Here is a 27,522-nt window from a genome sequence, read left to right on the forward strand (position 1 = left end):
TTCAGAAACTGCCAGAGATTCTTGTGTCATTAATGTCACCTGGAATAAGAAGCCAAATACATTGCAGACATTAGACATGCAGCCTTCCTAAAAAGTCAGGGACTGTCAACCTGGGATTCAACAAGGGGCTCTGCTTATCAGGGGCTGTTAAGGACATGCCCGGAGCACTCTCTGACAACAGACCTGCAAACTGGTGATCTCTGCAGGTCTGCAAACCACAGCAAATACACAGCCCCAGGCTATTCAGCAGAGTGCACAAAACCCCACATGTGGCCAAGCAATGGTGAGCACACCACATTCCCTGCAGTGCACAGAGGGCAACAAGAGACTGCTCAGTCTCCTGTCACATTCATGGCAAACCAAGGCAATGCTCTTTTAGAGCAAAACACACAAAGCCAAAATGCCTGCTCTGAGTGACAAGGGTTGGCAGGAGATTAGTGATTAAGCTTCAGTATCAGTAAAAAGCAGAACACCTTCCACAAGCCTCACTTTCAATTAACCACTGTAATTGCTTCATATGGCAAAGGGCGAAACCCCCTAAAAATTAAGAAAAACCTGAAATAAATAAACAAACAAACAAAAAACCACACACACACATATTTCTGCTATTACATGTTTAAACCCCTCAATTTTGGCAGCCCACAGCCCCAAAAAGCCATCTCTGTTTACACAACAGGAATGTGTTAATATCTTAATGGAAAGACACAAACAGAAACATGCACACCACAGTGTGCCATCTTTGTATGGAAGATGCAAATGCCCCAAGTGAAGTTAGGAAACAAATGTCAAAGCCAAATCATACATTTTTTTCTATCCTGTTGAGGGCAAAGCCATGTTAAAACTCTCAAGGACCTCACTGAGGCCAGTGGGTCAAACCTAGTCCGAATTCGAAGAACATACTGAGAACCTACTCCCAATAGACCATATGATTTTATACCATTTAACTCTTGTGTTTTCAGAAGAGTTATCCCTGATTTACCCATGTCTTTTAATCATATACCTCAAAATCCCAGGGCAAGTTTTAACCGATGAGAATCATGGGCACTACATGCTCCACCTTTTCAGTTCCAAGTATACCTGTTTTTAAGAGGTCTCCCAACTTTCAGAAAAACTTTGAATTACGCTTACTGCAATCATATTCCTATATTATGTGAATTAACATTCGCTTGTCTTCTTTCACAGATTATTAATTAGAATGACCTAATCAGAACAAGAACAAAATCAAATCTAAACGAATGCCACTCTAAAATATATGCTTTAGTCAGACTTATGTTTTTATGTCCCAAATGAAAGAAATACAGTTAACTCTCCATTAACCAGGACAATGATAGACTGGGACAACACAATAATAATAATAATAATAATAATAATAATAATAATAATAATAATAATAATAATAATAATAATAGTAGTAGTAGTAGTAGTAGTAGTAGTAGTAATTTGGAGCCCCTCTAATTTCCCTCCATCACAGGAAACTTTCACCTTAGTTCAGGATTATTTCAGGTAGAATGATTTTTTCAGATTTTTTTATCTTATGAGACGGACACAAGATCATACAATTATGTTCATGTACCTTCACACTGATAAGACCTCATAAAATCTCAAGGAAGGCAGGACAAACATTCACTGACAATTTGAAGAAATTACTCTGACAAAAGAGGGAGTTGTCAGGTCTATGGAGAATGGTTCTTGCCTTCTCTCTGTGAAAGGCCATGACAGCTGTGAGGAAGGAGAAGAGGGGATGAGCCCAGCAAATGCACAGCTATTATTTGGAAGACAAACAAACAGCTCTGGCAACACAGTAGCTAGATAGAGCATAACTTTCAAAATAAATGCGTTTCAATTTCTGGAAATTTAACAGCAACAGCAATATTTTAATGATGAAATACATGAGATACATTTTACTATTTCTCTCACCAAGTAAGTCAGTATCAAAAGATGATTTTATTACTAAAAACAAAAATTGAAGAACAGCAGTACATAGGCCTTTTCACAAGGAAAAAGGGTAACAGAGGTGCAAGCCATTAGTAACAGTCAGCCGAAGAACCTGAAAGGTTAGACAGCAACACTGCTGCCAAATTTCCCAAAAAACAAACCTTAACATATCAGGAAAATCTGAAGTCCACTCCCAAACTCTGATTTGCACCTTGGGGAAGAATACCCACAGTTCCTCAAAGGGTAGGATCTGCACACAGATGGATCTGGCTCCACCCAAAGAAAGGTGAATTGCTGGAAGGCGCTGCAAGTACGTGCTTCCAGGAAGAGTGTGCTCCCTAAGGAGTCAGGACTGCTGCGAACCGGAGGAGGCAGAGCGCACACAGACACACATTCATATACACAGCAACATGCAGGCAGCGAGGCATGAAGGAAATGCAGGCTTTCAGCAAATCCCATAGACAGTCTGAGAAGTCAAAGATGAGGGAGAAACAATGCTATAGTGACAGTATTTATGTGCTACTGAGAGAAAAAGTGAAAGCAAATAATTTAGCTTTTGCAAGAAAAGTAGGTGTTGGCAACAGAAAAATAGCTACATCTGATGAGATGCCCTAAGATTGATTTATTTTTTAATTAAAAATTAAATCTACAGATTTCAAAACCATCTGTACCATAACAAATACATACATAATTATTGTTGTCTCTGAAGACACCAACACATCTGTAAAAGAATAAAAATATACAGAAACCAGAATATTCTGTTACTCCCATTTTTATAATATGCAACAAAATAAACTAAACTTACATGAAGTTGTAGTCCTAAAACGCATTTTGTTAGTTAAAATGAAATTTTGAGATTTTTATTGGCTCTATAGTTTACTTCTTTTAATTTTTCAGTCTGGAAAATGAGTTCCATTTCACTGTAGAATACTTTCTCAAGAAAGTTGGGAAAGCCTTGTAGTCACAATAATTTGAAAACTAGACCAGATATTGTGCAAGGACCTTGTGCTCCTTGTGATTTAACTTTGGAGCTCAGATTTCCACAATTATGTGCTAGTTCACTAGGACTGCCCCTTTTCAAACCCAGCATCACACACTTCCAAGGGCTGTACTAACACACAGTAATAAGACACAAATTATTTCTTCAAAACCCCAGAAGCTTGACTTCACATCAAAAAAGCTCAGTAAAATTTTTAGCAAATTGATTCATTGATTATTAAGCTGTCACACAAGAACATGAATTAAATATGTGGATAAATACCTTGGCACTTGCTTTGCTGTGTATCCATTTAAACACATCACTATGGTATCAGGAAAACAGCAGTGCCATAAATGAAGTCTCTGAAAACATTTAATAAACAGAGAAACTAACATATTATTTCAGGATTTTTATATTATTTCCAGGTTATAACTAATGTTGATGTTAAATAAAGTTTTTTTTAAATGATACTACAAAGCAGCACATTTTCATTGTCACGTTTTGACATAAACATACAGGCAACATCAAAGAATAAGAATGATTTTGGATGAAAGGGACCTTCAAGATCATCTTGTTCCAATGCCCTTGCCATGGACAGGGACACCTTCCACTAGACCAGGTTGCTGAAAGCCCCATCCAACTTGGCCTTGAGCACTCCCAAGGATCGGGCATCTACAACTTCTCTGGGCAACCTATTCCAGTGCCTCTCCACCTTTACAGTAAAGAATTTCTTCCTTCGATGTAATCAAAGCTACCCTCTTTCAGTTTAAAGCCATTTCCCCTCATCCTATCATACTTGAAGGCTGTTGTAAGGTATCCCCAGAGCCTTCTCTTCTCCAGGCTGAACAACCCCAAATCATTTAACCTGTTCTAATAGAGAGGTGCTCCAGCCCTCTGATCATCTTTGTGGCCTCCTCTGGACTTGCTCCAACAGCTCCATGTCCTTCTTATGTTGGGGACCTCAGAGCTGAACACAGTATCCAGGTGGGGTAACCTGCTGGCCACACAGGTTTTGATGCAGCCCAGCACACACCGCTGGGGTCATGTTGAGCTTCTCATCCACCAGCACTCCCAAGTCTTCCTTCTCAGTGCCACTCTCAATCCATTCCCCACCCAGCCTGTATTTGTGCTTGTGATTGCCCTGACCCATGCGCAGGATTTTGCACTTGGCCTTGTTGAACTCCATGAGCTTCACACAGGCTGACCTCTCATGCCTGCCAAGGTCCCTCTGGATGCCATCCTTTCCCTCCAGCGAATTGACCACACACACAGCTTGGTGTTATCTGCAAACCTGCTGAGGGTGCATTCAATCCATATTACCAACAGAGGTGTTACACAGCACCCAATAGCGACCCCTGAGGAACACCAGTCCTCACTGGGCTCCACTTGGACATCAAGCCGTTGACTGCAACTCTTTGAGTGAGACCATCCAGCCAATTCATTATCCACTGAGTAGTCAAATCCATGCTGCTCCAGTTTAGAGGTAAGGAGGTGGTGCAGAACAGTGTCAAATGGTTTGTACAAGTCAAGGTAGATGACATCGATTGCTCTTTCCTTATTCATCAATGCTGTAACCCTACTGTAGAAGGCCATCAAGTTTGTCAGGAACAATTTGCCCTCAATGAAGTCATGTTGACTGCCACCAATCACCTCCTTATTTTCCATGGAAGGAAGGATCTGCTCCATTATCTTGCCAGACACTAAGGTGAGACTGACTGGTCTGTAGTTCCCCAGGTCATCCTTTATTTTTCACTTTTAAAAAAGGGGGTTATGTTTCCCCTTTTCCATTCAGTTTAAACTTCACTGGACTGCCATGACTTCTCAAATATGATGGATAAGTGGCTTAGCTACTTCATCTGCCGGTTCCCTGAGAACCTATGGATGCATCTCATCAGGTCCCATTAACTTGTACACCTTCAGGTTCCTTAAATGGTCTTGAACCTGACCTCCTACACCAGGTGGTTCTTCATTCCCCCAGTCCCTTCTCGGACTTGAAGCCTTCTGCAACTTGGGTGACAGGGTCAGAGCACTTGCTGACGAAGACTGAGGCAAAAAGAAATCATTTTGTACCTCAGCTTCCTCCACATCCCAGGTAATCAGGTCTCCTGTTTCCTCCTGGAGAGGGCCCACATTTTCCCCAGTCTTTCTTCTATCACCAACATATCTGTATAAGCTTTTGTTGTTGCCCTTGACATCCCTGGCCAGACTTAATTCTCTCAGGGCTTTAGGTTTCCTAACCTGATCCCTGGCTGCTCAGATAATCTCCCAGGTATTCCTCTCAGGCTACGTGTCCCTGCTTCCATCCTCTGTAGGCTTCCTTTTTGTGTTTGAGTTTGTCCAAGAGCTCCTTGTTTATCCATGCAGGCCTCCCAGCATTTTCACCTGACATCCTCTTCATTAGGATGCATCAATCCTGAGCTCAGGGGAGGTAATTTTTGAATATTAACCATCTTATGGCTCCTCTTCCCTCCATGGCTTTATTCCATGGAACTCTACTGAATAGATCCCTGAATATGCCAAAATCTGCTCTGCTGAAGTCCAGGGTATTGAGCTTGCTGTGCACTCTTTTCACTGCCCCAAGGATCTCAAACTCCTCTATTTCATGGTCACTACAGCCCAGGTTGCCCTTGAGCTTCACATTCTCCACCAGCCCCTCTTTGTTGGCCAGAACAAGGTCCAGCACAGCACTCTCTCTGTTGGCTCCTCTATCACTTGAAGAAGTTACCATCGGTGCATTACAAGAACCTTCTGGATTGCTTACGCTCTGCTGTGTTGTCTCTCCAATATCAGGGTGGTTGAAGTCCCCCATGAAGACCAGGGCTTCTGAATGTGAGAATATCCATATCTGCCCATAGAGGACCTCATGTGCTCAGTCTTCTGGCCAGGCAGCTGTCACAGACCCCCACTACAATGTCACCTGTCCCTGTCCTTCCTTTAATTCTGACCCATGAGCTCTTGGTTGGCTCCTTTCACTGAGAGATGGAGCTTCATGCACTACACATGGTCATTGACATAGACAGTTACACCCTCCCCTCATTTCTCCTGCCTGTTCTTCCTAAGGAGCCTGTATCCTTCCATTCCAACACTCCAGTCACAGGAGGCCCATCCTACCATGTCTCCATGATGCCAGTAAGATCACAGCCCTGCAGGCACATGCACATCTTGTTTATCCCTCTTGCTGTGTGCACTTGCACAGAGGCAGTAAAGTTGGGCCCCCGATGAAGGCGCCTAACCGGCTGGAATATTGCCACAAGTTAGTTGGTTATTTAACCTGTCAGAACACAAACCTCAAAAGAGAGGTAAAGAAATCTCTCCCACTTTATCAGTTAGAGAGATTTAAGCTCTTATGAATAATTGATGCTGTATGTAATTACTGACACTGAAAATAAAAAGATGAAATGCTTGCCTGATATGTTAGACCAATGACCCAACACAGTGAAATGGGTTGTCACAGCCCATTAATGGGAATCAAACACTGCTCTTTTCCCATCCAAGCAACTTGTCCAAGATTTGGGGTGCTCTTTTAATTTTTAAATTTATTCTTTCAGAATTATGTCCCATGTTAGAACATAAAAGCAAAGACATTGATGTATTGAGGTTTTTTATCTTAAATGTGCATTCTGTTACTGAACATGTTTCCCCTTGGAAATTTTATTTTTTATTGTTTGTGACCAGTACACTTGGTCGTTATCTCATTAAAAGTAGTTAGTGATCCAGATAAGAAGGAAAAAACCCCATATATATATATATATATATAATTCATAGCAATATTCCTAATCTTCTGTTACATCACGGGGTAAAAAAGTTAATTTGTGTTAGAATTTGTCTAGGCACAAGCTGAAGATGTGAACCTGTGAAGAAATTCTGGCTTGGAGTACTTTCTGCCCTCAACTCCAGGTTACTCAGGATATATGATGAAAATTAGTAGTATGTATGAGAGAAGATTTCTACCCACCAGAGAAAATATATTTTGAAATCAAAAAAGAGATATAAAACTGACTGTAAAAATACTGATGGAATATATGTATGAGGGAGGTCAGCCTTCCTGGGACATGCCCTGGGCTATGAAGACCCAATCCTTCCCACAGAGCCAAAACTCAAGACCTGCCACCCTGCTTTAGCTTGGTCACGACCCATAGATTCTGTTTTGTAACAATTCACCAAACTGCCTATTTCTGCCTAGCAGAGTGGGTGGGGGTGGTTTAGTTTGGTTTTTTAACATGATCGCTACACCCCAACACCATTTGCAGTAACATTCTTCCTCGCTAATGTATTATCATCTCCAAGGGATACTCTGCTATAGCTATAGCATAGTTTACAATTGCTACTAAACAATCTGACACAACATCAGTAACGCTTTTATCTTCTTACCATCTGTAAATGGCTTCTTTCCACTTGAAATTTCATAAGCTATTTTAAGAATATTGTGGTTATTTGCTTTCTAACAGTGCTGCGTAGGCATTTAGATCCATTTCATGTTCTCTCCTGCTTTCTAATTTTGCTGCCTGGAGCATATTTACTAATGTATGCATGTTCCCTATCAGAACAGGAGAAAAACTGGTCATTCTGCCAAAACTCCACCAGCAATGCCCAAATAGGTTGGGTGGTGCTGCTCATCTGTAAAAGTATCAAACTGACATTTTACATGACTTTATGCTTCAGGTTCACCATCTCATAAGATGAAGAAAAATTTGCACCTGTCCTTGAACCAGTATTTCTGCCAAACTGAAAACTAACAAAGATTTTACAAGAGTGACCTGTTCTGATTTCCTGATAGGCAATAGCTCCCTTAACCATTACACAACAGCACTCTAGATCCCTTTTTTTTTAAAACAAAATTTTGGCCTATGTCTTTTGTCTTTTGACAGTACCTGCAAGATATATTTATTACAAAGGAATAATGTTGCAATCTCACTGATGAAAGTGGGGTGGAGAAGATGTCATGGCTGTCAGTACTCTTCTCTGAAGGAGTACACCTTTGTGTAGAGTTTATAACTATCTTATCTATTTTATATGGTTTAACAACGGTGAATATAACTGCTTTTTCCCATACACATTCATACTGTGTTTAATCCAAAGCCTCAAACCTTTTAAGACTCAGGCTTTCCTACTATTTTTCATGTTTTTGTCACTTTGCTATTAGGTTATTACAACAAATCCTACATGGGCAAACACTATTAAAATGTTCTGAAGCAAAGATTTTATACAAAGACTCTGCCTGGTTCCTAGGACTACCTTGGCAGAAATGTATGGTACAAAGTACCTTGATGGAGAAGTATATGAATATGTATGATCTGCAATCTGCATTGCCTGCTTATTCACTTCCTGGTGAAATTTAAGATTTTGGACTTGATGTGTATTTTAAAGTTCACATATTTTAAGAATATTACGTACTTAAAGGGAGTTTCTCTTTCATCCATGATAATTCATTCTCAGCTACTCAGATCTCAAATAGACAATTTTGTTAGCTTTCAGATTATGAGGCAATGCACATTCTCCCCACTTGTTTTTAGAGAAAGGCTGAGAGATGTACCTTATCAGAAAGCACAGTGATCCTAAAAGAAAAAAAATCCCAAACCCCAAATGTTACTGCTTGAATAATAATAATGATATGAAATAATAGTACTGAGATTGTTTCAGAAAAAAAGAAAAAAAAAACACACAAAAAAACCCAACCAAACAAAATAAATACAAGCACCTAGCTAAAAAAGTCATGACCAAAAAGATAAGCTCTTAAGGAATATCCTGTCCTCACTCCTAGTACATAACAGAATCTTGTGGATGATACTGATGGCAGGGTAGCACTTCCTAGACTCTAATGAAACGTCTAACAGGCAGAGCATATCAGCCATTTCCTAGTCCAACATCTCACTGGTTTAACTACAAATAACATACCTCCCACCATTATAGAAACTGTCCATTGTCGGCAGCCAACAAAACCAGTTAGTGAAACAACACCAAAATGAACAACTCCCAGTGTCCTCCCACCAGCTAGGAACACACCCACTGGAGTCACTTCCCCAAGCTCAGACCCCTTAGGTCTGAGTATAGTTTCTGAGAACAAGTTTGGGATACTTTTGGGGTTTGTTTTTCTGTTTCTAGTTAATGCTTGTACTCTAAGGCTGCAGACCCTGGCAGCAAAAGCCTGGGCTACGAAAAACTAGTGCAGGGATCTAAGAATTTGAGTCAACGATAGAAGAAAGAGGAGAGAAGAGAGAAAAGAAAAAATCAAAAATATTTTACTGCTCACTTCCCATATAGGTGCAATGGAAATGACAGCAAGCAGCTGTCAGGGATTATGGTGAAGCTGTCAGCCAAAGCACCCCGCGTGATTTGGCCTTTACAGTTCTCAGGGGCAAGTGAATGAAGCACAGCTGGTGCTGGCAGCTGCACTCACTTCAACACAGGCCCAAGGTACCACTGCAATAACTGCTCTCATTTACTCCTGCAAACATGCAGGCCAACATAAGCCCAGGGAGAAAGTGGGATACAGATTCAATCTTAACAAATATAAGAATTTCAGACAGACAGCCAAAACCCCTACCCATATCCACAAGATTACTGATGATGCCCTAATTATAGAGACCCCAGGTGTGATCCAGGTTGACCTTCATGAATGGCTGTATGAGTCAAGAAAGGGCATAGAGAAAGCCACCAAAGAATCCCTGGTGACAGTGATACCTAAGCAATTCCACAGGCATCATCTTGAGTTAGCTGCACACTGGCCTGTTGACATTGCACCAGCAATGCAGGTGCTACTGAAGACATGTGAAATCTGCCAGAGCAACCAAAGGACTGCAGATAACAGCAAAAATCTATCAACAACATGACTTGCAATAAAACAAATTATTGTTCTCTCTATTGATAAAGAATTATACAAAGGAGAACCATACAGACATATCATCCTGGGAATCAGAGGGCTGAAGAAACTTATGTAAGCAAAGTGCATTATCTACTGTTTTTCTGTTACTCAGAAGTGTATCAAATGAGGATCCCACAAATGGCACCTCCCAGCCATTTGGTACAGCTGGCTGTCATTTTCCCCTGAACTGGGCAAGTAAAGAATGGTGGCAGTTAGGGATAACCACTCTCCAAGTGACCAGGCAGCCCCTTCCCTTGGACCCATTGCCTTGTGATGGCTAGCTACTGAACAACAAAGAACATGGACCCCATCTCCATGATCATCACCATCCTGATCCCAAAATTCTCCCTTGAATGGCTAGCTCTCAGTTTTGGAACACGATACCCCATTGTCACTATCTCTCTTCTCATAAATGTAGGCACTTGGAACATGTTGCAACTCATAGCACAGTATGTTGCACAGCCCAGTTTCTGTCTTGTGGTCAGTCATGATACAACTGTGCCAGCATTTATATGACCATGATCCAACACAGACCCGAGCTGCTGAATGTTACTGTCCCAGTGCCAAGATGCAAACAGCAAATAGCATATAGATGGTATAATGCCTTTGTTTAGGATCTTTTTCCAGGCCTACACTCATATCAAACTTTTTCTCTTCCATGGTAACAACTCAGAACTTCCCCAGAATATTCCAGGATTATACCCCAGACTACATAGAATGTGTTTAGAGAATGAATAGGGATCTCAATTGCCTAACTTGGTGTGGAGATTTCTGGGCCCCAAAGGTAAATTTGTCTATAATGATGCCAAATTTTGCCACTTGAGCCCCTTCATATATCTTGTTTTTATTCTCAAACTGCTTCCTACTGAGTCAGTACCTGTACCTCAATTATGGAGGCCAAAAAACTATTTTCTCAAGAGAATGGAGAGGTCAGAGATCCCACAGTGTGAATAGACCTTATGAACAGGTTAACAGGATGTGTCTTTTCCATCCTCAACCCACGCAAGTGAGGGGAGGAATGGCAAAGGAAGCTGCAGATGCCAATTTATTTCAGTACCTTCTGTTGTATTAGTGTGAAACAGCGATTACTGGTAGCACCTGAACAACATCCCCTGAGAAAGGGGATGGTCAAAGCACAAATGCTAGGATCTATCTTCTATCTTCTTTTTCTTATACTGTAGTAGCATTAAAAGCATTCTAAGAGATGATTTAAAGCTAAATGACATTATGTCTTATTGCTCCATTGCTTGTGGATGACATTCAGAAATGTCTAGTAATGGCAAGTAGTGGATTTTCCAGCACTATTCCATTTTGCTCAATAGCTTGGGCAGCATTTGAGAAGTTGCATCTGTTGTTAGTAAACTTCAGCATCACAGTCATTTTCACATTCATTTTGTTCTTCTCCTGGCTAGGAAAGCTTGAGAACATTGACCTGACTTCCTTCAGTAACTATCTGTGAGATTCCTACCAGGGGCCAACTTTCCATGACTCTTGATAACAAAACTCTCCAGCAGGCTGATTTGCCTTCAGGCAATGAAATAATTCTTGGCATAAAATAACGGTCTTCCAATAGACAGATTTAAAAAAAAAAAAAAGCAACTTACTGTGCTCCCAGTTCAGATTCCCTACCAAAATTACATGTGATAATGAAACCATTACCTGAAATACAGCTAGAAGCAACCATAAAAAACGCATGTGGTCATGACCCAAAGATGAGTCTGCTTGACATGTCAGACTAGCAACCCACACCACTGAAAAAAATATGCCCTATTTTTCAGGCCATGCCATATTCCAAAAGCAAGCACTAAAAGCTCTTCACTTGAAGCAAAGTCAATGAGCAAACAAGCATGCTAAAGCAGATAGGGTGCCTGACTCTGACCCAGTGATCTGGATATTCAAATACTCACAAGGACAGAATAGACTTTCTTCTTTAACTTACTGGAATATGCATGCTTTACATTACACTCTCAGCAGAAATAAAAATAAAATTCCATTTTTGTAAATTAAATTGCAAGTTTCTAGCATTTCTTCCTTGCTTTCTCAAAAAAAAAAACAAACCAAAAACAAATACAAAAAAAAAACCAAAAAGCAAACCAAACAAAAAAATAAAATCCCAAACCAAACACAGACTGCTTCAGAATGTTTCTGAAATTAAAGGACACTCAACTTCAGAAATTTAGGATAAACATTTCCAGCATCCACATTAGGTTACTACAACTTAAGATGAGGAGTACTCCTGATGACTATTCTTTTAAAAAGTATTTCAGACAGGAAAGAAAATAATTCTACTTTTTGTGCTAATAGTGGATTTAGAAAAACCCGTACAAACAAAGACAACTTTATTTAAAAACAAACAGACAAACAGACATACAAAAAACTCACAGAACAAAAAATTTATTCATCCTTTATAGGCTGGGTCTATACATGCCCTTCACATTAAGTGTGTTTAGTGTGACCAGAAGAGCATGTAGGTAACACGGGATTCTGTAACATTTATATGGCAAGAGTCCATACTAATAACCACAAGCTGCCTTTTGTATAAACAATTTGGTAAATGACAGTATGAGTTAGGAACATCGAGCAACGCAATCTCTTCAGTGTGCAGACAAGACAGTTCTGCACTTCCTTCTTGTGAGGCTGAGCTTGTGGCAGCCTGCTCCGATTGAGAAGGGCTGGCTGCTGGGGATGCAGCTACCCAAGGCCGTCTCCAGCATGTTGCACTCCCCACAACAGCCGATCCGTTTTGGGGCAGCTGCTGGCCAGGCAAACAGCTTTGCCTTTTCCTGCTCCTTCAGGCTCACAGAGCTTCCATCCCCAGTGTGCCCTGTGCGTGGGGGATATGCCTCTGTTTCCATTAGAACACAATGCTACAGTTACCAACAACCTTCTATGAGAAAACCTGGGAGAAGTCAAGCTGGCCCAGATACAATCTATGGAGGACAACGGCAAAATTCACTAAAGCTCTCTTCAGTTTGGTACACTTTTAAGGGTAATCTTCCTAGCCTAAACAAATCACATAGGTTTCCTCCATTTACAACCAGTTTGCTGATTGCTCAGGTATTCCTGCACATTTCAGTCAAAGATAAATCCATTATTTTCTACAGTTGGCCAGAAAAAGATGATGCATCAGACAAAAATTTCTTAAATTCTAGCATCAGGTGGGCCCTGGACTCTAAATACTAGAGTATTGCAGGCAAGCACTGCTATATAAGCCCCTTAAAACCCCTTCGCACACATACTGCTACAAGGCCCCTGAAAGCTGGGGGTGGCAAGTATTCCATGTTACTATGTTACAGGCACCAGTGCAAATGACTCAAAGGCACAGAGCAAGTCTGCGACACCAAAGGAGATTTAACCTAAGTTGTCTTAACTCTCAGAGCCCTATTTTTAATGCTGGATCATTCTTCTTCCTTAAAGGATGCTTATCAAGGGATGAGATTAGAACAGACCAAACCTTAGCCTTCAGTCCAAATTCCTTTGTCTTGTTAATTTCATGCAGATCCACAGAGTATTAAAATACAATTTTTTCCCCCCACGATTTTTAAGTGTCTTTTATCACTGCTAGGATATGGGAAAAGTTACCCTCAGTTACTATACTGCACTACATACACTCATTTAAAAATGTTTTTATCGGTAATTTGACAGACTACAAGAGCTTCATCAGGTCAGTCTGTAAAAAATAGACATGTATGTCTTTCCTAAAGCGTATAGTTTCATAAGCCCCATAGGTGTTCCTGTATCGTGACCTTGGAATTTCTAGAAGTATTACAGATGAACACCATCCAGTTTTACAGACATGCCAATAATTTTGATTAACATGCCTCTTTCATTTGCTTCACAGCTCCAGTGCAAAATTCTCCTCTTTGCTTTTAAACCAAGAAGTTCTTAGAAATCAAACCACTTCCATAAAATATGTAGGATTTGACTGATAGAAAACAGCAGTCAAATAATAGTAATACATATTATCTTAGATATCAAAACTACTGATCACCAAAAATAATTTTTTTTAAACTGAGAACTATGATTAAACTTTCAATACAAACACAAAAAGGTAAGAGTTTTGTTTCATCTCACAGTCTCACTGGAATTTGTGTTAACTTTCCACTTACAAACTACAAAACCTGAACCTTCTTCCCACTTCCTTAAGTACAGTCAGTTATATGAATTTGATCCTCACTCTAGTAACACAGAATACCACGTCAAACAATAACCACAAGAAGAGAAGTTATCCTTAGAAAACATTGCAATTGTTGAATCTCTAATATACAGTTTGTGCAGGAAAAGCTAGTTTTACAGAAAAAACAAACTTTACTATCTGAAATGTACTCCATTAAAAACTCAAACACCAAGACGAAAGCTGAGTTCATCCCTTTGACTAAAAAAAGAGGGTAGTTCTACAGCTCTATAAACTGTTTTGTCTTGGAATGCTGAAAATAAGTCAAACAATGTCAGTTTTTAGCCAGAAGTAAATATAAAGTAGGGTTTCCGGAATTAATGTGTAAATCTTATTGGCTCTGCCTTTACATTTTTGAAACAGCACACATGTTTATATTCCGACTTTTGTACATTTTCCAGATGAAAACAAAAAATCAAATTAATACTTTTCAGCAATAACCAGGCTCCTGTTACTTTCTGAGTGACAGTCAGTCAGGTAACTGCCCCAAGTGGCACAGCAATTATGTTTCTATTCTTAATACTTAGGAAGAAAGAGTGTGCTTCCACTGAATCTGGCCTGTGAATTTTAAATTGGTTTCAGTGCAAACCATTCAAACACTGAAAACGAGAAAAGCTAATTTCATTTTGCAAGTGATATATCAATTTCTTTAAAAAAAACCAAAACCAAACAAGCAAAAACCCACAAACAAACAAAAAACTACCACCACCAAAAAAACAGAAACCAACTGAACTTGCTGAACAATTTTTATCTGAATTTAACAATGAGGAAAGCCCTCAAGGAAAGAACTTTTCCACTAATTTGTGAAAACTAGCAGCTGATAACCTAGTATCTACCATGAAGGAAAGGTCACCTAAATTCAGTCTTGGCCTGCCTCACATGTCCTGCCAGGTGATCAGTACCAGACACTCCCAACATCAGTTCCAGGTGGCTCTGACCAGGCTCAGGTGCTGCCCCTACCTAAACACTGTGGTGCACCTTTAGTAATCTGCTTCTTCCTGAAGACTAAACATTGCAAGGGTATTTTACACACTCCGTGCCATACACCAACTGGCTCTTTCAGGCCACCAAACATGGATTAGGTTGTTTTTACCCCAGCTGAAGTGAACCTGTACCAGCCAACCAGAGAGCTATATTAACTTCAGACTATGATTTTAACAGTATGATTTAAAGAAACCATAAAGGCAGGTGCCAGTTTGTATGTTCAGGGCTGTGTAGTCAGCTTTATTAGTTCTTCAGAAGCAACTGTGTAACGGCTTCAGCAAATAAAACATCAAAACTTTAAAAAAAAATAATCACTGAAGAGGACCTTGCAATAAATACTGAAGGTGAGACAGATTGCAACTTACAGACCACAGCTTCAAGAAACTTCTTCCTCAGAAGTTAAACACATCTTAGAAAGCACAGAAAACTTTAGTCTCATTAAAAGAACAAAAATAGTTTTGCTCAATGGTTGAATTTCCCCATGACAGTGAAATGATGCCATGGTTGTGACCTTACAAGTAGGGGCCTCTAGCAGTGCCCACTGGGACAGTTACCTCCTGAGGGGTGGGACCACAGACCAGCTCCCAAAAAAGGAACCTTGGGTCTGTCACCTCTGAGCCAGAAAAGGTAACAAATGGACTGCTTTACTGGGAAGAAGTACTATTAGGGTCCTTAACCTGTAGGATTTAAGGACATTTCTCTTTGAAGCTCATTGGCATGCTTTGTTTCGATTCTGTCAAGGATTCAGATGCTATAATGGCAGAATTCTTCAAGAGTTAGACATTTTTCTAACATGAAAAAGCATATTTCAGAAAGCACCCAATGAGGTACAAGATCACTACAATGACCTGGATCCAAGAGTACTTGTCTCCTCTTCTGAAAGGCCTATACATGCACTGTACATCAGCTCCCTCCCAGATGGTCTTACGTTATTTGGTGTTACAGCTATAAAGACAGTGAATGTCATGCTAGAATTGTAAATATCAACCTGCCTCCTTTCAACTGAGAAGCGTGATCACACACATTTCTGTGATTCATCTTCTATTACTGTCAAACAGAATTGCAAATAATACTTTATCTCAAAACAAGAGAAATGGATCTTAGTCCCTGCTTGAGCTTCTGGATAAAGAACCTCCTTAATTTCATACATTGAAAAAAAAAAAAGCAAAAGAAGGAAAACAAAACACCTGATACCCTCTTAACAGCAACAAAAGGTGAAAAACAGAAATGCTGCTACTGTCTTTTACTCTCTCTTACTACCTTTCTTTTCTTTTGTTGTTGGTTTGGTTTTCTTTTCATTCAGTGCATGAGAAAGATCCTTCATCAAAAAAAAAAAAAAAAAAAGACGTTGAGATGGAAGAAGTTGCCACTCATTGCTGTACTTTAGTGCTCCATATAACTTCCCCAGGAAAACTCTCGTTGCTGGAAATGGATCAATGACATCCAACTTTGGCAGTAGCATCAAACTCAGTTCTTTCTCGCAATATTTACAGAAGTTCTTGTTGAGAAACTCCCAAAACTCCCCAAAAACAAAGTCTGAGAAGAGGACAAACACCTACACATCTGCATGGAAAATACATCCTTCTCTCAAAAGCTCCAACTGTTCTTTGATTAGATTTCCTAAGATCCCAAGACTTCTCAGTCTCCTTATACCTGCCAAACCTGGCATCTGTGCTAATGCAATAATTTGAAAGATGGACTTAAAGAATGCATTACATCGTTCCTCCTCTTTTTTCAATTTTTTTTGAGGCCATAACCTGAAATAATTACAGACAAGCCATGTTCATATGACAATATATTCCAGATAGACAGCAAACTAGGGCACACATAAATCAATTCCATTTTATTTCTGATTCTAAGAAGGCAAAACCAGAAGAGCAAATTACTTCTTTTTGCAAGGTGGATAATGGAAATGAATCTACCTCTACTCCCACGTCTATTGCCAGCAGCAGCTACATTCCAGTAGAAGGGCAAAACTGATGGATTAGCAAGGGAGATGTGCAGAAAAATACTGCAGATAAATTTTTAACAAGAAGTGAATTTAGTAGTATCTAAGAATAAATAACCATCTATCTTCTTTCAAACAATTTTTTATATGTGCATTAGCCATTAAATAATATTTCCTGTAGGCTGAAGCAACAGGAAGGAAGGCAGGCTGTTAACTTTATATTTAAACTACCTCACAGATGCTTCAATATTGTAGTGGTGAAAGGTATACCGAAGTTTCTCATGTTTAGAGTACCTATTAAAAACCAATAGAGAGAGATAAATTATCAGCTAAAAGACGTCTTTTAGAGAAAGATGCCTGAACATTACTCAAAGGTATTGAACGAAATGGCTGGAAAGAAAAAACACTATGCACTCAAAACAGGAAAATAAAAGCCCCAAAACTAGAACTAAAGCCAAAATGATGACTGGGTCCAGTACTAAAGCGACTCATGAGGAAACAGATCGACAAAGCTACCGGATCCTAACTCCTCAGTTTCAGCAGAGATGAGGCATGACTGGGGGGAAAAAAATTAAACCTATCCCTCTAATGTTTAATAGTATCAGTTATTGAGAACATACATTTTTCAAAACTGATTCATGATGAAAAAATGGTTTTATTACAATGGTAGAAAACATTGTATTTGAAGCCTTAAGAAAATTTAAACATATGTCTATAGCACACATCTTAACTATTTCTGACTGCAAGTGTGATGAGTATGACAAATATTGTTTTGGAATAGAACAAGAAATCTCAGGACGATTCCAGCCCTCCATTAGACAAAGTTTTTGTCATATTAACCACTGTTAATATAGGACGAGTATTTAAACATACTTACCAGCTTTTAGACATTCATTTCCAAAACCTTAAATAGCAAAATTTCTTGATCAACACCTATTTCAGACTAATACTAGTCTGCATTTGTTAGCAAAGGCAATTTCTGGCTCAATGATGGAGTTAAGCATCAATGAAAAGTGTTACAGCTTCAGAAAGAGGATCTAAAAGGGAACAAGTTCAGCGGTAAAAGTAATGTGAAACAAATTAGGACCAGATCAGTGCAGTGACAATACACACTCATTTGTGAGGTCATCCAAAAAAAGGCCACAACAATGCTACTACCATGGACAACATGAGTTCAAGTTAATCCATACCCTGCAACACTTACAAATGCCTTCTAACTCATAGAAATGGATTTTGGTTTTGTTTTTTTACAAATTATCATTAAAATCAGAATGAGAAAACACACCAAGCCTTTCAGTCTATGCTCTCAGGCTAGCAAGTCTGGATGCTTACACTTGGTTCCAGCTTGTATTCATCCCAACACTGAGAATTCTGTACATCTTATTTATAGTCTACACTGAGGCTTTCCAAGGAATGTTTTCTTTCCAGTGTTGGGCAAGGACTTCTTTTCTTCTTGTCTGGTATGTTTTACAATAGACATGTCTGCTAAAAAGTTACAACATGAAAATACTATCCCTATTTATAAGAACACATCACAGGGATTCAGAAGGGGCTGATGCTGTTAAAAAAATCTTTACACAAGCAGGACGGTATCTGGAATGACTGAGCAGGAAAGATCATGTTACTTCTCTTCCCTTCAAAATCTATTTTATACAGCAATTTTCTAGTCCCTCCATTATGAAAGTCCTCATAATATTTACTAATTGGTCCTTTTAGCCCAGCTTTACAAAAACCACTTTAGTCATGTAACTGGAACAGTCTGTGGAAGAAAGCTGTTCTCATCATGAGCCTTTACCTGCTCAAGCTCTCAGCTTCAAATTCTTACTCAGATGATTTTTTTCTTAATATCATTAAGCAGAGCAATTTAAGAGTCAAAGACACAAGTGAAAAACACTTTCTGTTGTTACAGCATGTTTTTTACCACTCTACCTTCCATTTTTTTTATTGTTCCATTCCTTATAATTTTCTCATTTTATCTGTGGTCCACAAATTACTTTTCTAAGCAACAATGCTAAAAGGATGCCTTTTATGGAAAAGATGGCAAATTGACATATGGTTGTTCAGTTCACTCTGTGGATGCCTTGTGCCTACAACCTGCATTTCACTCCCAAGCACTTCAGACATCGTTGCCTGTCTCTAACCCCCTTCGTTTCACATCTCCCACGTTTTCGTGTGACAAGGCATCATTTAAAATGATGAATAAGGCACTGGACATATGATTAATATCATCTTTTTAATGTAACCCCAAAACTGTATGTCTCCTGGGTTACTTGCTGCATCAATTTAAATCTGGATTCATGTATTACACTGCCTAGAGACTGCAAATAGAAATTCTGTTTGAGTACTTCTGCTATTTTTATAACCAAATGCACAAAAACTTGAAACAGAGCTCTTCAAATATTTAAATGAAAACCCAAATTGACAAACATGATGATTTTCTTCAAGGAAAAATATAATACCAGACAATCAGAAAAGTAAAAAATGAAGAGAAAACAAAGGGACAAAAATCCAAATTTCATCCTTTTCAACAACTTTTGTTTAGTACTATGAATGAAAACTGATCTACAGACCAAAAAACCACATTCAATAAAGATTAAATAATAAATAAATAAATAAATAAAACAACCAAGTTTGTAATTACTTGTCAGGATCAAAATTCACAGTAAGAACATCTTGTTCAGTTCTAGGCAGTAAACAGGTTATCTGTCATTCCTAATCAGCACATGAAAGGGTTAGAAAGAGTTCCCTGAAAGGTTTTCAGCATAAAAACTCTCTATAAAGCTATCCAGAGTTATCTGTATCATCACCCAATGTCCCAAAGAAAAGGGGGAAAAAAGTATACATTTCCTTTAGAATTTTCATAAGACTGCTTTCAAACAATACCATACTTGATGGATGTGTATGGTAATACCTATTTACAGATGAATATATTTCTTTTAACAGGGTTATGTAGTAACTCTCACATATATATAAATGGACCTCATCTTTTATGCATCCACATCAATATACCAACATACAACATAAAAAAGACCATGTGATAAATGTATCAACCCTAGTAAGATCACCTCTTCTTCTTCTTCATGTATGTCAAGACCTATTCCAGCAGCAGAGAACACTGAGCCATTTTAAATGGCTCCTTTTCTCAAACTCCTCTCTCTCCTTCAATTCACTTTTTAAAAATCACTTACCTTTTTAAAGCACAGAACTTCTGTATAATTACACTCGCAGCTCATAATAGGAGCTCAAACCTGGAGTGGGAATAGTTTCTCTACAGCGCGACTTTAAAGCATTTCCATTAAAATAACAGTTGATGAATAACCATTGTAATTTGTACTAAGCATTAAAGAAAGGGACATTTCACCATGTTTGTTATGCACTGTTCAATATTTAATTTTCCCATCAGCACTAAAACCATGTTAACTCTCTACGACGACTGCAGCTGCGCTGACGTGTCTATCAGCTTTCTTGATGATGACCACCACCGTTATCTTTTGAAACAGAAAATGGTTGAATACAGCCTGGATTCTCATGAAAAACTTAAGTTGAAACTTTTGCTAGAATACAAGTGTTACAAGGCTCCAGACATAGTAATAGCACAGATAACCACATCAAAATATTTAAAATATCTCTCAGCATCAAATGACCAACTTCACATCTGTACAATTCACTGACCACTACTTTTACTTAAGTCTGCATTTATGTTCTTCTGAAATACATGTGTAAGCCAAACAGAATTTCAATAGAAAATTCAGGACATAAATTTGGTATCTCTTCTACATGAGGAAAGCAGGGTAGAGAAAACAAGAGCAGAGAATTTAATGTGTTCTCTCAGTCACATGTGCTGTCTATTCTTTTACCTTTCTCCTCTTACTTCACTTCTGCCTCTCCTTCCTCTTGTTTTTACCTTTGCACTTTCCTTACCACACACTGAGTCCTATTCTATGTCCTCCTTCCACCTTGCCCTCTTGTTTCTTTCATAACTATTCCAACAAATGAAATTCCCCAATCTAGAGGTCATCTTTGATATTGGAATGCCAGAAGCAGAGTAGCAGCCCGTACCTTGACTAATCTGTACCTTGTGACCTAAATGTGTGATTTCCAAACCATATGTTCCAGATTTACAGGAGCAGCTAAGGCCAGTTAGTCTGCAGAGATTTGACTATTTCAGGTAGATTTCCCTCAGATGAGGGATAGATGATGAATAGAACTAGCAAACATAATGAAATATTTTTGTGTAACAGATTTCAGATAAACCCCAAGTTCTATACGCATTTAACCAAGCTTAACTTCCAGACAGATGCATGAAGTACCTCTGTTCAGGTTACAAACACTAGGCCATTACGTTGTAGGAGTACATTCTAAAAACAGGCAGTTTCTTAATGTCCAGAGATGTACCTTTATTCTGTTCACTAAGCAGGGGAAAAAAATAATTGCTTTTCCATTCATGTAAATGCATAAACAGGAGTAAACACAGGGAACAAAGAATGCAAGGCTTCTTTGGGAAACTGAACCAAAGTCAGCAAGTGACACAATACTCCCAGAGCATTCCTGAGTAAGCCAGTTTTCCTTTAAAACAGACATGATACATGCAAGAAACCGAGTGTTGGTGTGCAAATGTTAGTACTGACACTGTTTATACCTTATAATTCATAATGCAACCATTACAAACCCATGCCAAAAAATTTTCTGTCTTCCTATGCTTACTGAATTAATGCTTTTTCCAAGCTGAACAGTCAGCCAAAATCAGTTTCAAGTTGTTTCTTTACAGAAAAAGAAGCTGGAGAAAAATTCAAATATTTTTGGTATCGTTCTACTACTTTTCTGTCCTTAGGTCTTTGGAATTTTCTCCTGCTTCTCTTCTATACACAAACTTTAACAAAGCATTAGAGATCAGAGACACCTTCACTTATGCATGCTTTGTTTTGAGCAGGTATGCACAAATACTTTTGAGTGGAGGCTGCTATCATTTCAACTAAACTATTAATACAAATATACTTTTTAAAAAAAAGTTATTAGCAAAATATGCTTTTCATCTACAATCACAAATATATGCACATCTGAGAGGGAAACATAGTCCTTACTACAAAAACTACTAAATGTTATGTATTGCAAGTTCACATTTCTAGTTGCTTATAATTTTGTCAAACTAAATTTTTGGACTACAAATCTCTCAATCTGAAAAAAACACTGCATCAGATTAAGGGATTAAAAAAAACACAAACAACTGCCAACTTGCTCAGGTTTACTTTCTAAAATAACTGTTAGCAGAAAGAAAATATTTTAGTTTGGTCCTGTCAAAATTACTGGAAACCTTTATTTAAAAAAGCTGCATTATTCTGAGAATTTACAACAAGCATTGAAAGCTTTGTGTTTTTGTGACTCTGTCCATTACTGAAGAGCAGCAAGAAGCCAACACCTGACCACCAGGGTCCACTGCACCAGCAAGATACCCACTCATGCACCTGGAATTCTTTGCCCTTCCAGAAGCTATCTTCTTCCCAAACACTCATCCTGAATGGTCTCTTTACACACGTTATGCTCTGGCTGACAGCAGGCATAGTCTGGAAAAGTGCAAGGAGATACAGCCCAAAGCCTTGCCAAGGAGTGCACCAACAATGCTGTGCTCACACACTCGCAAGGGACTTGCCTGTGGTTGGAAACTTGCCTCTCCTAAACTGCATCCATAGTAAGGCTGCTCCAACCTGGGTCCAATTAGGTTTGTCCTTATAACCATACAAATAATGCTTTATGTCTTTTTGTATATCAAAAGAGTGACTGTAGAAATTATTAGAACTTCATTTCTAAATTTGGCTAAGTGCATAATAAATAGTAATGCTTTCAGCCACCACTCATCATAGCCCAGATTTTAATTTGAATATACACATTTTTAAGAAATTCACATTTTTCTATATGGTCCCAGATTTAATGATATCCTTCTACAACCTATAGATATATTTATATCTTCCCCTTGCTCTTATTTATCCCTTCCACTGCTCTAATCTACCCATTATCTACACATTACAGACCCACAGGAAAGTTACAAACTAATCAGAGCTTTCTGATTTTCTTTAATTTCAGGAAGAAAACTGTAAATTAGCTTAACTGCACCGGTGAAGTACCATTTATCATCACAAAGCTGGCATGAATGTGGTTGTGTGCAGTCTTCTTTGATGCCCTGGTTGCTACAATTTACTTATTATTTCAAAATTTCTATGAACAGTACATAGGTAAAGCAATTCTAACTGAATAAAGGAACTAAAATAAAGACACACCTTTAAAATGGGTATTGTAAGCTAGAATATGTTTTACCTAAGCAGTGATTTCATATCATTTAGGCACAAACAGTGGGTTAAACCAAGATACATACTTGCATTTCCTAGCTCAAGTTTTCAAAGAAGCAATTCAAAGCAACCAACACACCAACAGAAGCACACGGGGGAGGAGAGGGACAACTGTAGTATTTTCCTGTTAAAATACATCACTATCTCAGAAAAGACACCAAAACAAACCAAAGTAAAACAAAACAAAATAAAAATAAACATAAGCTACGTGATGCCAAATGGTACATAAAGCACGGCAATTTTTGAGTTTAAAGAACAGCACTGTTACCTCTAAAAACTCCTCTACTAATTCATATTAAGGCAAGATGAAATACAAATTTTTAGCTATGGCAAATACTTTAAAACAGCTGCTACAAATGTCATGGGTTATTACTCATCAGAATAAGTCTCAAATCAACATATAAGTGGTAATGTCAAAAGTATAGTCATTGTAAAAGAACAAATGTTTTACTGAGCATTTTCAAATTTTGCAGACACAAAATCTTAATATGCACTTCAAACCTGCAAAAAGGTAGATGAATTTTCTAAAAAGGGGCTCATTTTTATGTATATGTCTGTCCTATTCAATACAGTAATTGCTACTAGTATTAGTAGGAATTAGTTGTCACTGATTAATGCTAATACATCCACATAGGACAATTAAATATATATTTTTTAAAAACCAACCAACAAATCAACTAGAGACCTAAAAACATTCCCAAATTAAACAGTGTGTTCCAAAGGGGATAATCTAAATGCTCTGAACCTAAAGAATCTAATTTCAGAGGTCACCTTAACTCCAGGTGCCAATTCCAAATTATGACATCAATACAACAAAGCTCTCCCTCCAGACAAGGTAACTGCTTCTACCTTTATGTGATTGTCTGTAACCGATGTAAAGGATGCAGCAGAGACCTGAACAGAGTTTAATTCAAAGTTCACATATGACTCTTAATCCCAAGTACAGCTTTTTTTTCTTTTTCACACAGCTTATGCCTCAGCTCATCATTTCTGAAACAGGATAATGCTGATGTAACTTCCACAATACATTTCAAGGACAAAACTAATACTGACAAAGAGTTCAACTGCAGGGCTTTTAGGTATTTAGAAACATTTGATGAGGAAAAAAAAGGTTGGAGACAACAGCATTTACAATGAGCTCTCAAAAATGTTCTGTTTGAATTAATTAAGGAATACTCTCAGTCTGACATTTCAAGTGTACTGCTTTAGCAAAGAAAAGATACCACCACCAGGTCTGACCTCCTTCCCAAAGGTTTTCATTTTACGTTTGCTCATCAACTTTTCCAATTTGTTGTCCTCTCCTAAGAAAGCAGTATGCAAACAGGACAAATTGGCTGTACAGAAGCAGTTTGATTATTCATAAAGGCAAAAGAAAAAAACATCCCCCAAACTTAAGTTCAAGAATTGTTACTTAGAGAAACAGAGAGCAAAAGCTTAAAAGAAATATGCTTTAAAATTGGTATTTAAACACATTAAAAATTATTTGAGTACAAGCCTTTATGCCTTCAGTTATTAACAAAAGGCTTACTGAATGCATTGCTATGTTACCTTAGAAGAATATATTAGGGAAGACATAAAATCTGAATTTAAAATACACACTTCTGCACAATACTCACATACACAAGCACATCATTAGTAATCATTTCCTATAATTTACTTATTATTAACCTTCCATATGGTTTCACAAATATTTTCATTTTTTGTTACTTTAATCAATAATTAATGAAATTGACAAATTACAGGCCATAATACAATTTAACTTTCAAAATATATTAAAAATGTGACCTTTTAAAGGGTTTTTGTCAAATAAGTAAACAAACTAGTTAAACTAAGAGATTCTAACATGTCCCTTAATAAGAATATTGACAATAATGGCTTTCCCTCTTCACAATCACAACAAAAAGACTGTTAAGAGAATCGTGATTACAGGTATTTGTTAGCAAGCTTCTTAAAGCACCCTGTAAAGTTTTACATATGTAACACATACATGCTAATAAATCAAGCTACATTTATGCACTTCCCTCCATACAACATTCCAGTTCTCCATTTACCAGCAAGTCTGTGTAATCATAATTAACGTTTGAAACCCAGGTCCTGTGTTAGTGAATTAAGATAATTTTGTTCTTCCCCATTATCACCGTTTCAGTTTTCAAAGACAGCAAATTTTCAGATTTTTGCTAATCTCACGTAATCAGCATTAGAGTTTAAAATTACCACATAAATCTGCAGAACCTGATTGACAGATTCAAATTCTCATTAAATACACATGGCAGAGCTGCAATAACAGATGAAAAGAATGGTGACTATCTTAAGGTGTAACATGAAGCATTTTGAAAACTTACCCAGTCCTTAAACATCTATTTGTCTATCTACATTTCCTGGTAAAATGCACAGAAGATATCTTTTTAAAAACTGCACTGATATGCAACTAGCAAACATCTTACTTCTGTACTCTGCTAAGTAAATCTACCTCCAGCATGACCCGGAGGGACGAATGCTTTGATGAGATACACTTCAATTTCAAGCTATTCTAAAAAAAAAAAAAAAAGATAAAAGATAACTTGGACACCGCCTCTTCCCTCATTGACTGGCTTCTCAGCATCTAGCGGTACTGACTGACCCTTCAGTCAGCCTGCTCGTGACAAAAAGATGAAGCATTACACACCCTTCAGAGGCAGCTACCACCCGTCCCATAACCCACAGCAGCCGATGGATCGACATGGTCTCTAAATAAAGCCTGTCAGCCACACAAAGATAAGGTGCAGAGAGGTGTTACCCTCAAACACAAAGATACTGCACATGTTTTATGCTGTCACAACCACGCTTGCTCCACAGGCCCTTCTACATGCAGAATATTTCATCTTGGCTTTCAGGAAGAAATTGTGTTTTAAATTGTGCTCTACTTTTTAAAACACATATAAGTACGCCTACGTAAAATGCTTAATCAAGCGCGTTGAAACAGTAACATGACCATGAGAGGTGTTTTCTAAGGCAGAGTTACTGCTGCACTAATTACAGAACGGAGATTTGCTCTCTTCTGCTCTTACGAAAAGGAAATACAGAGATCTTTGTCAGGGCTATCACAGGCTCATGCACTACAAGAGATAGAGCTGGTGATACCTGTGTGCCCAGCATCCAGCACCGCCGAACAACAGGGGGAAACCCGGGAGGTTAAAGTTTGCCGCGGGATACGGGAAATCTCCCGCGGGCTCCGCCGTTTGGCGTCAGCGCGGGCGGGAGGTGCCCGCGGTGCCGCCGCTGCCCGTGCCCGCTCACCGAGCCCACCCCCGCACGGCCGCCGGGGCTGGGGCTGCCCGGGGGCCGCTCCTGGCACAGCGAGCGGCCCATGGCCGGGACCCTCTTCCCTGCCCGGCCGCTCACCTGAGCCCGGGGGCTGCAGGAGCCTCCCGCCCTCCCACCCGCCCGGCGAGGCGGGGGAGCCTTACCCGGGAACTGCTGCGGCGGCGGCGGCGGCGGAGGCTGCTCGTCCTCGCCGCTCTCGGAGTCGGTCTGCATGGGCTCCTCGGCGAAGTTGACCCCGCGGGCGTCGGGGGGAGCCCGGCGCTGGCTGCCCCTGTCATGGCCGGTGACCGCCTTGCGACCGCTCGGCTCCTTCTCCGCTGCCGCCTTGGCCGCCGCCGCCTCCTCCTTGAGGCGCCCGAAGTACTGGAGGGCGAACTCCAGCAGGTCCCCGGGCTGGCTCCGCAGCACCTCCACCGTGAAGCCCTGCAGCAGCTCCGTCAGCCCCGCCGGGATGGAGATGCTCATGCCGGGGCCGGCCGGGGGGGCGCAGCCCGGCCGGGAAGGGGGAGGGAGAGGGGAAGGGGAGAGGAGAAGGAGGAGGAAGAGGAGGAGGGAGGGAGAGCCCGGGGCCGGGGGTCGGCGGCCCGGGGACGAGGCGCGCCCGGCGGATCGCCCGTGGGCAGCGGGAAGGGGCGGGTGGCGGCGGCGCAGGTGGGAGCGGGCGGGGGGCGGACCCGCGGGGGGCAGCGGCTCTCGCAGCCTCGGCGGCGGCGGCGCCTCCTCCCCCCGCGCCGGGGGAACCTCGCGCACATGTGACCCGGGAAACCATGACAACCTCCCGCCGGGGACTGCGGCCGCCGCGCCCCGCCCGCGCCGCCGCGGGGAGCCGGGCCCGCGGCCCCGACCGGCGGCAGGGAGGGCAGGGCAGGGCGGCCGCCGGCATCTCCGCACCCCCGGGATGACCTCCCGCCGCCCGCCCCGCCGGGCACCGCGGCCTCCCGGCACCCCGGGGCTCCCGGGCTTTGGGCGCCTTCTCCCTGCGGGGAGGTCCAGGCA

General features: G+C 40.0%; 1 protein-coding gene across 1 annotated transcript in view; it reads right to left on the bottom strand.

Annotated features, from left to right (window-relative positions):
• The window catches only part of PRKAR2B (protein kinase cAMP-dependent type II regulatory subunit beta), an 85,855-nt gene extending 58,637 nt beyond the window's left edge, over window positions 1-27,218 (bottom strand). The window contains exon 1 of the mRNA XM_064656322.1: window positions 26,670-27,218. Coding sequence (XP_064512392.1) covers window positions 26,670-26,991 — 322 coding nt within the window. The 5' untranslated portion in view covers window positions 26,992-27,218. The remainder of the gene's footprint in view (window positions 1-26,669) is intronic.
• Between the last annotated feature and the right edge of the window lie 304 nt (window positions 27,219-27,522).

This window comes from Pseudopipra pipra, chromosome 5 (genome assembly GCF_036250125.1).
Source record: "Pseudopipra pipra isolate bDixPip1 chromosome 5, bDixPip1.hap1, whole genome shotgun sequence".
Classification (NCBI taxonomy): Eukaryota; Metazoa; Chordata; class Aves; order Passeriformes; family Pipridae; genus Pseudopipra; species Pseudopipra pipra.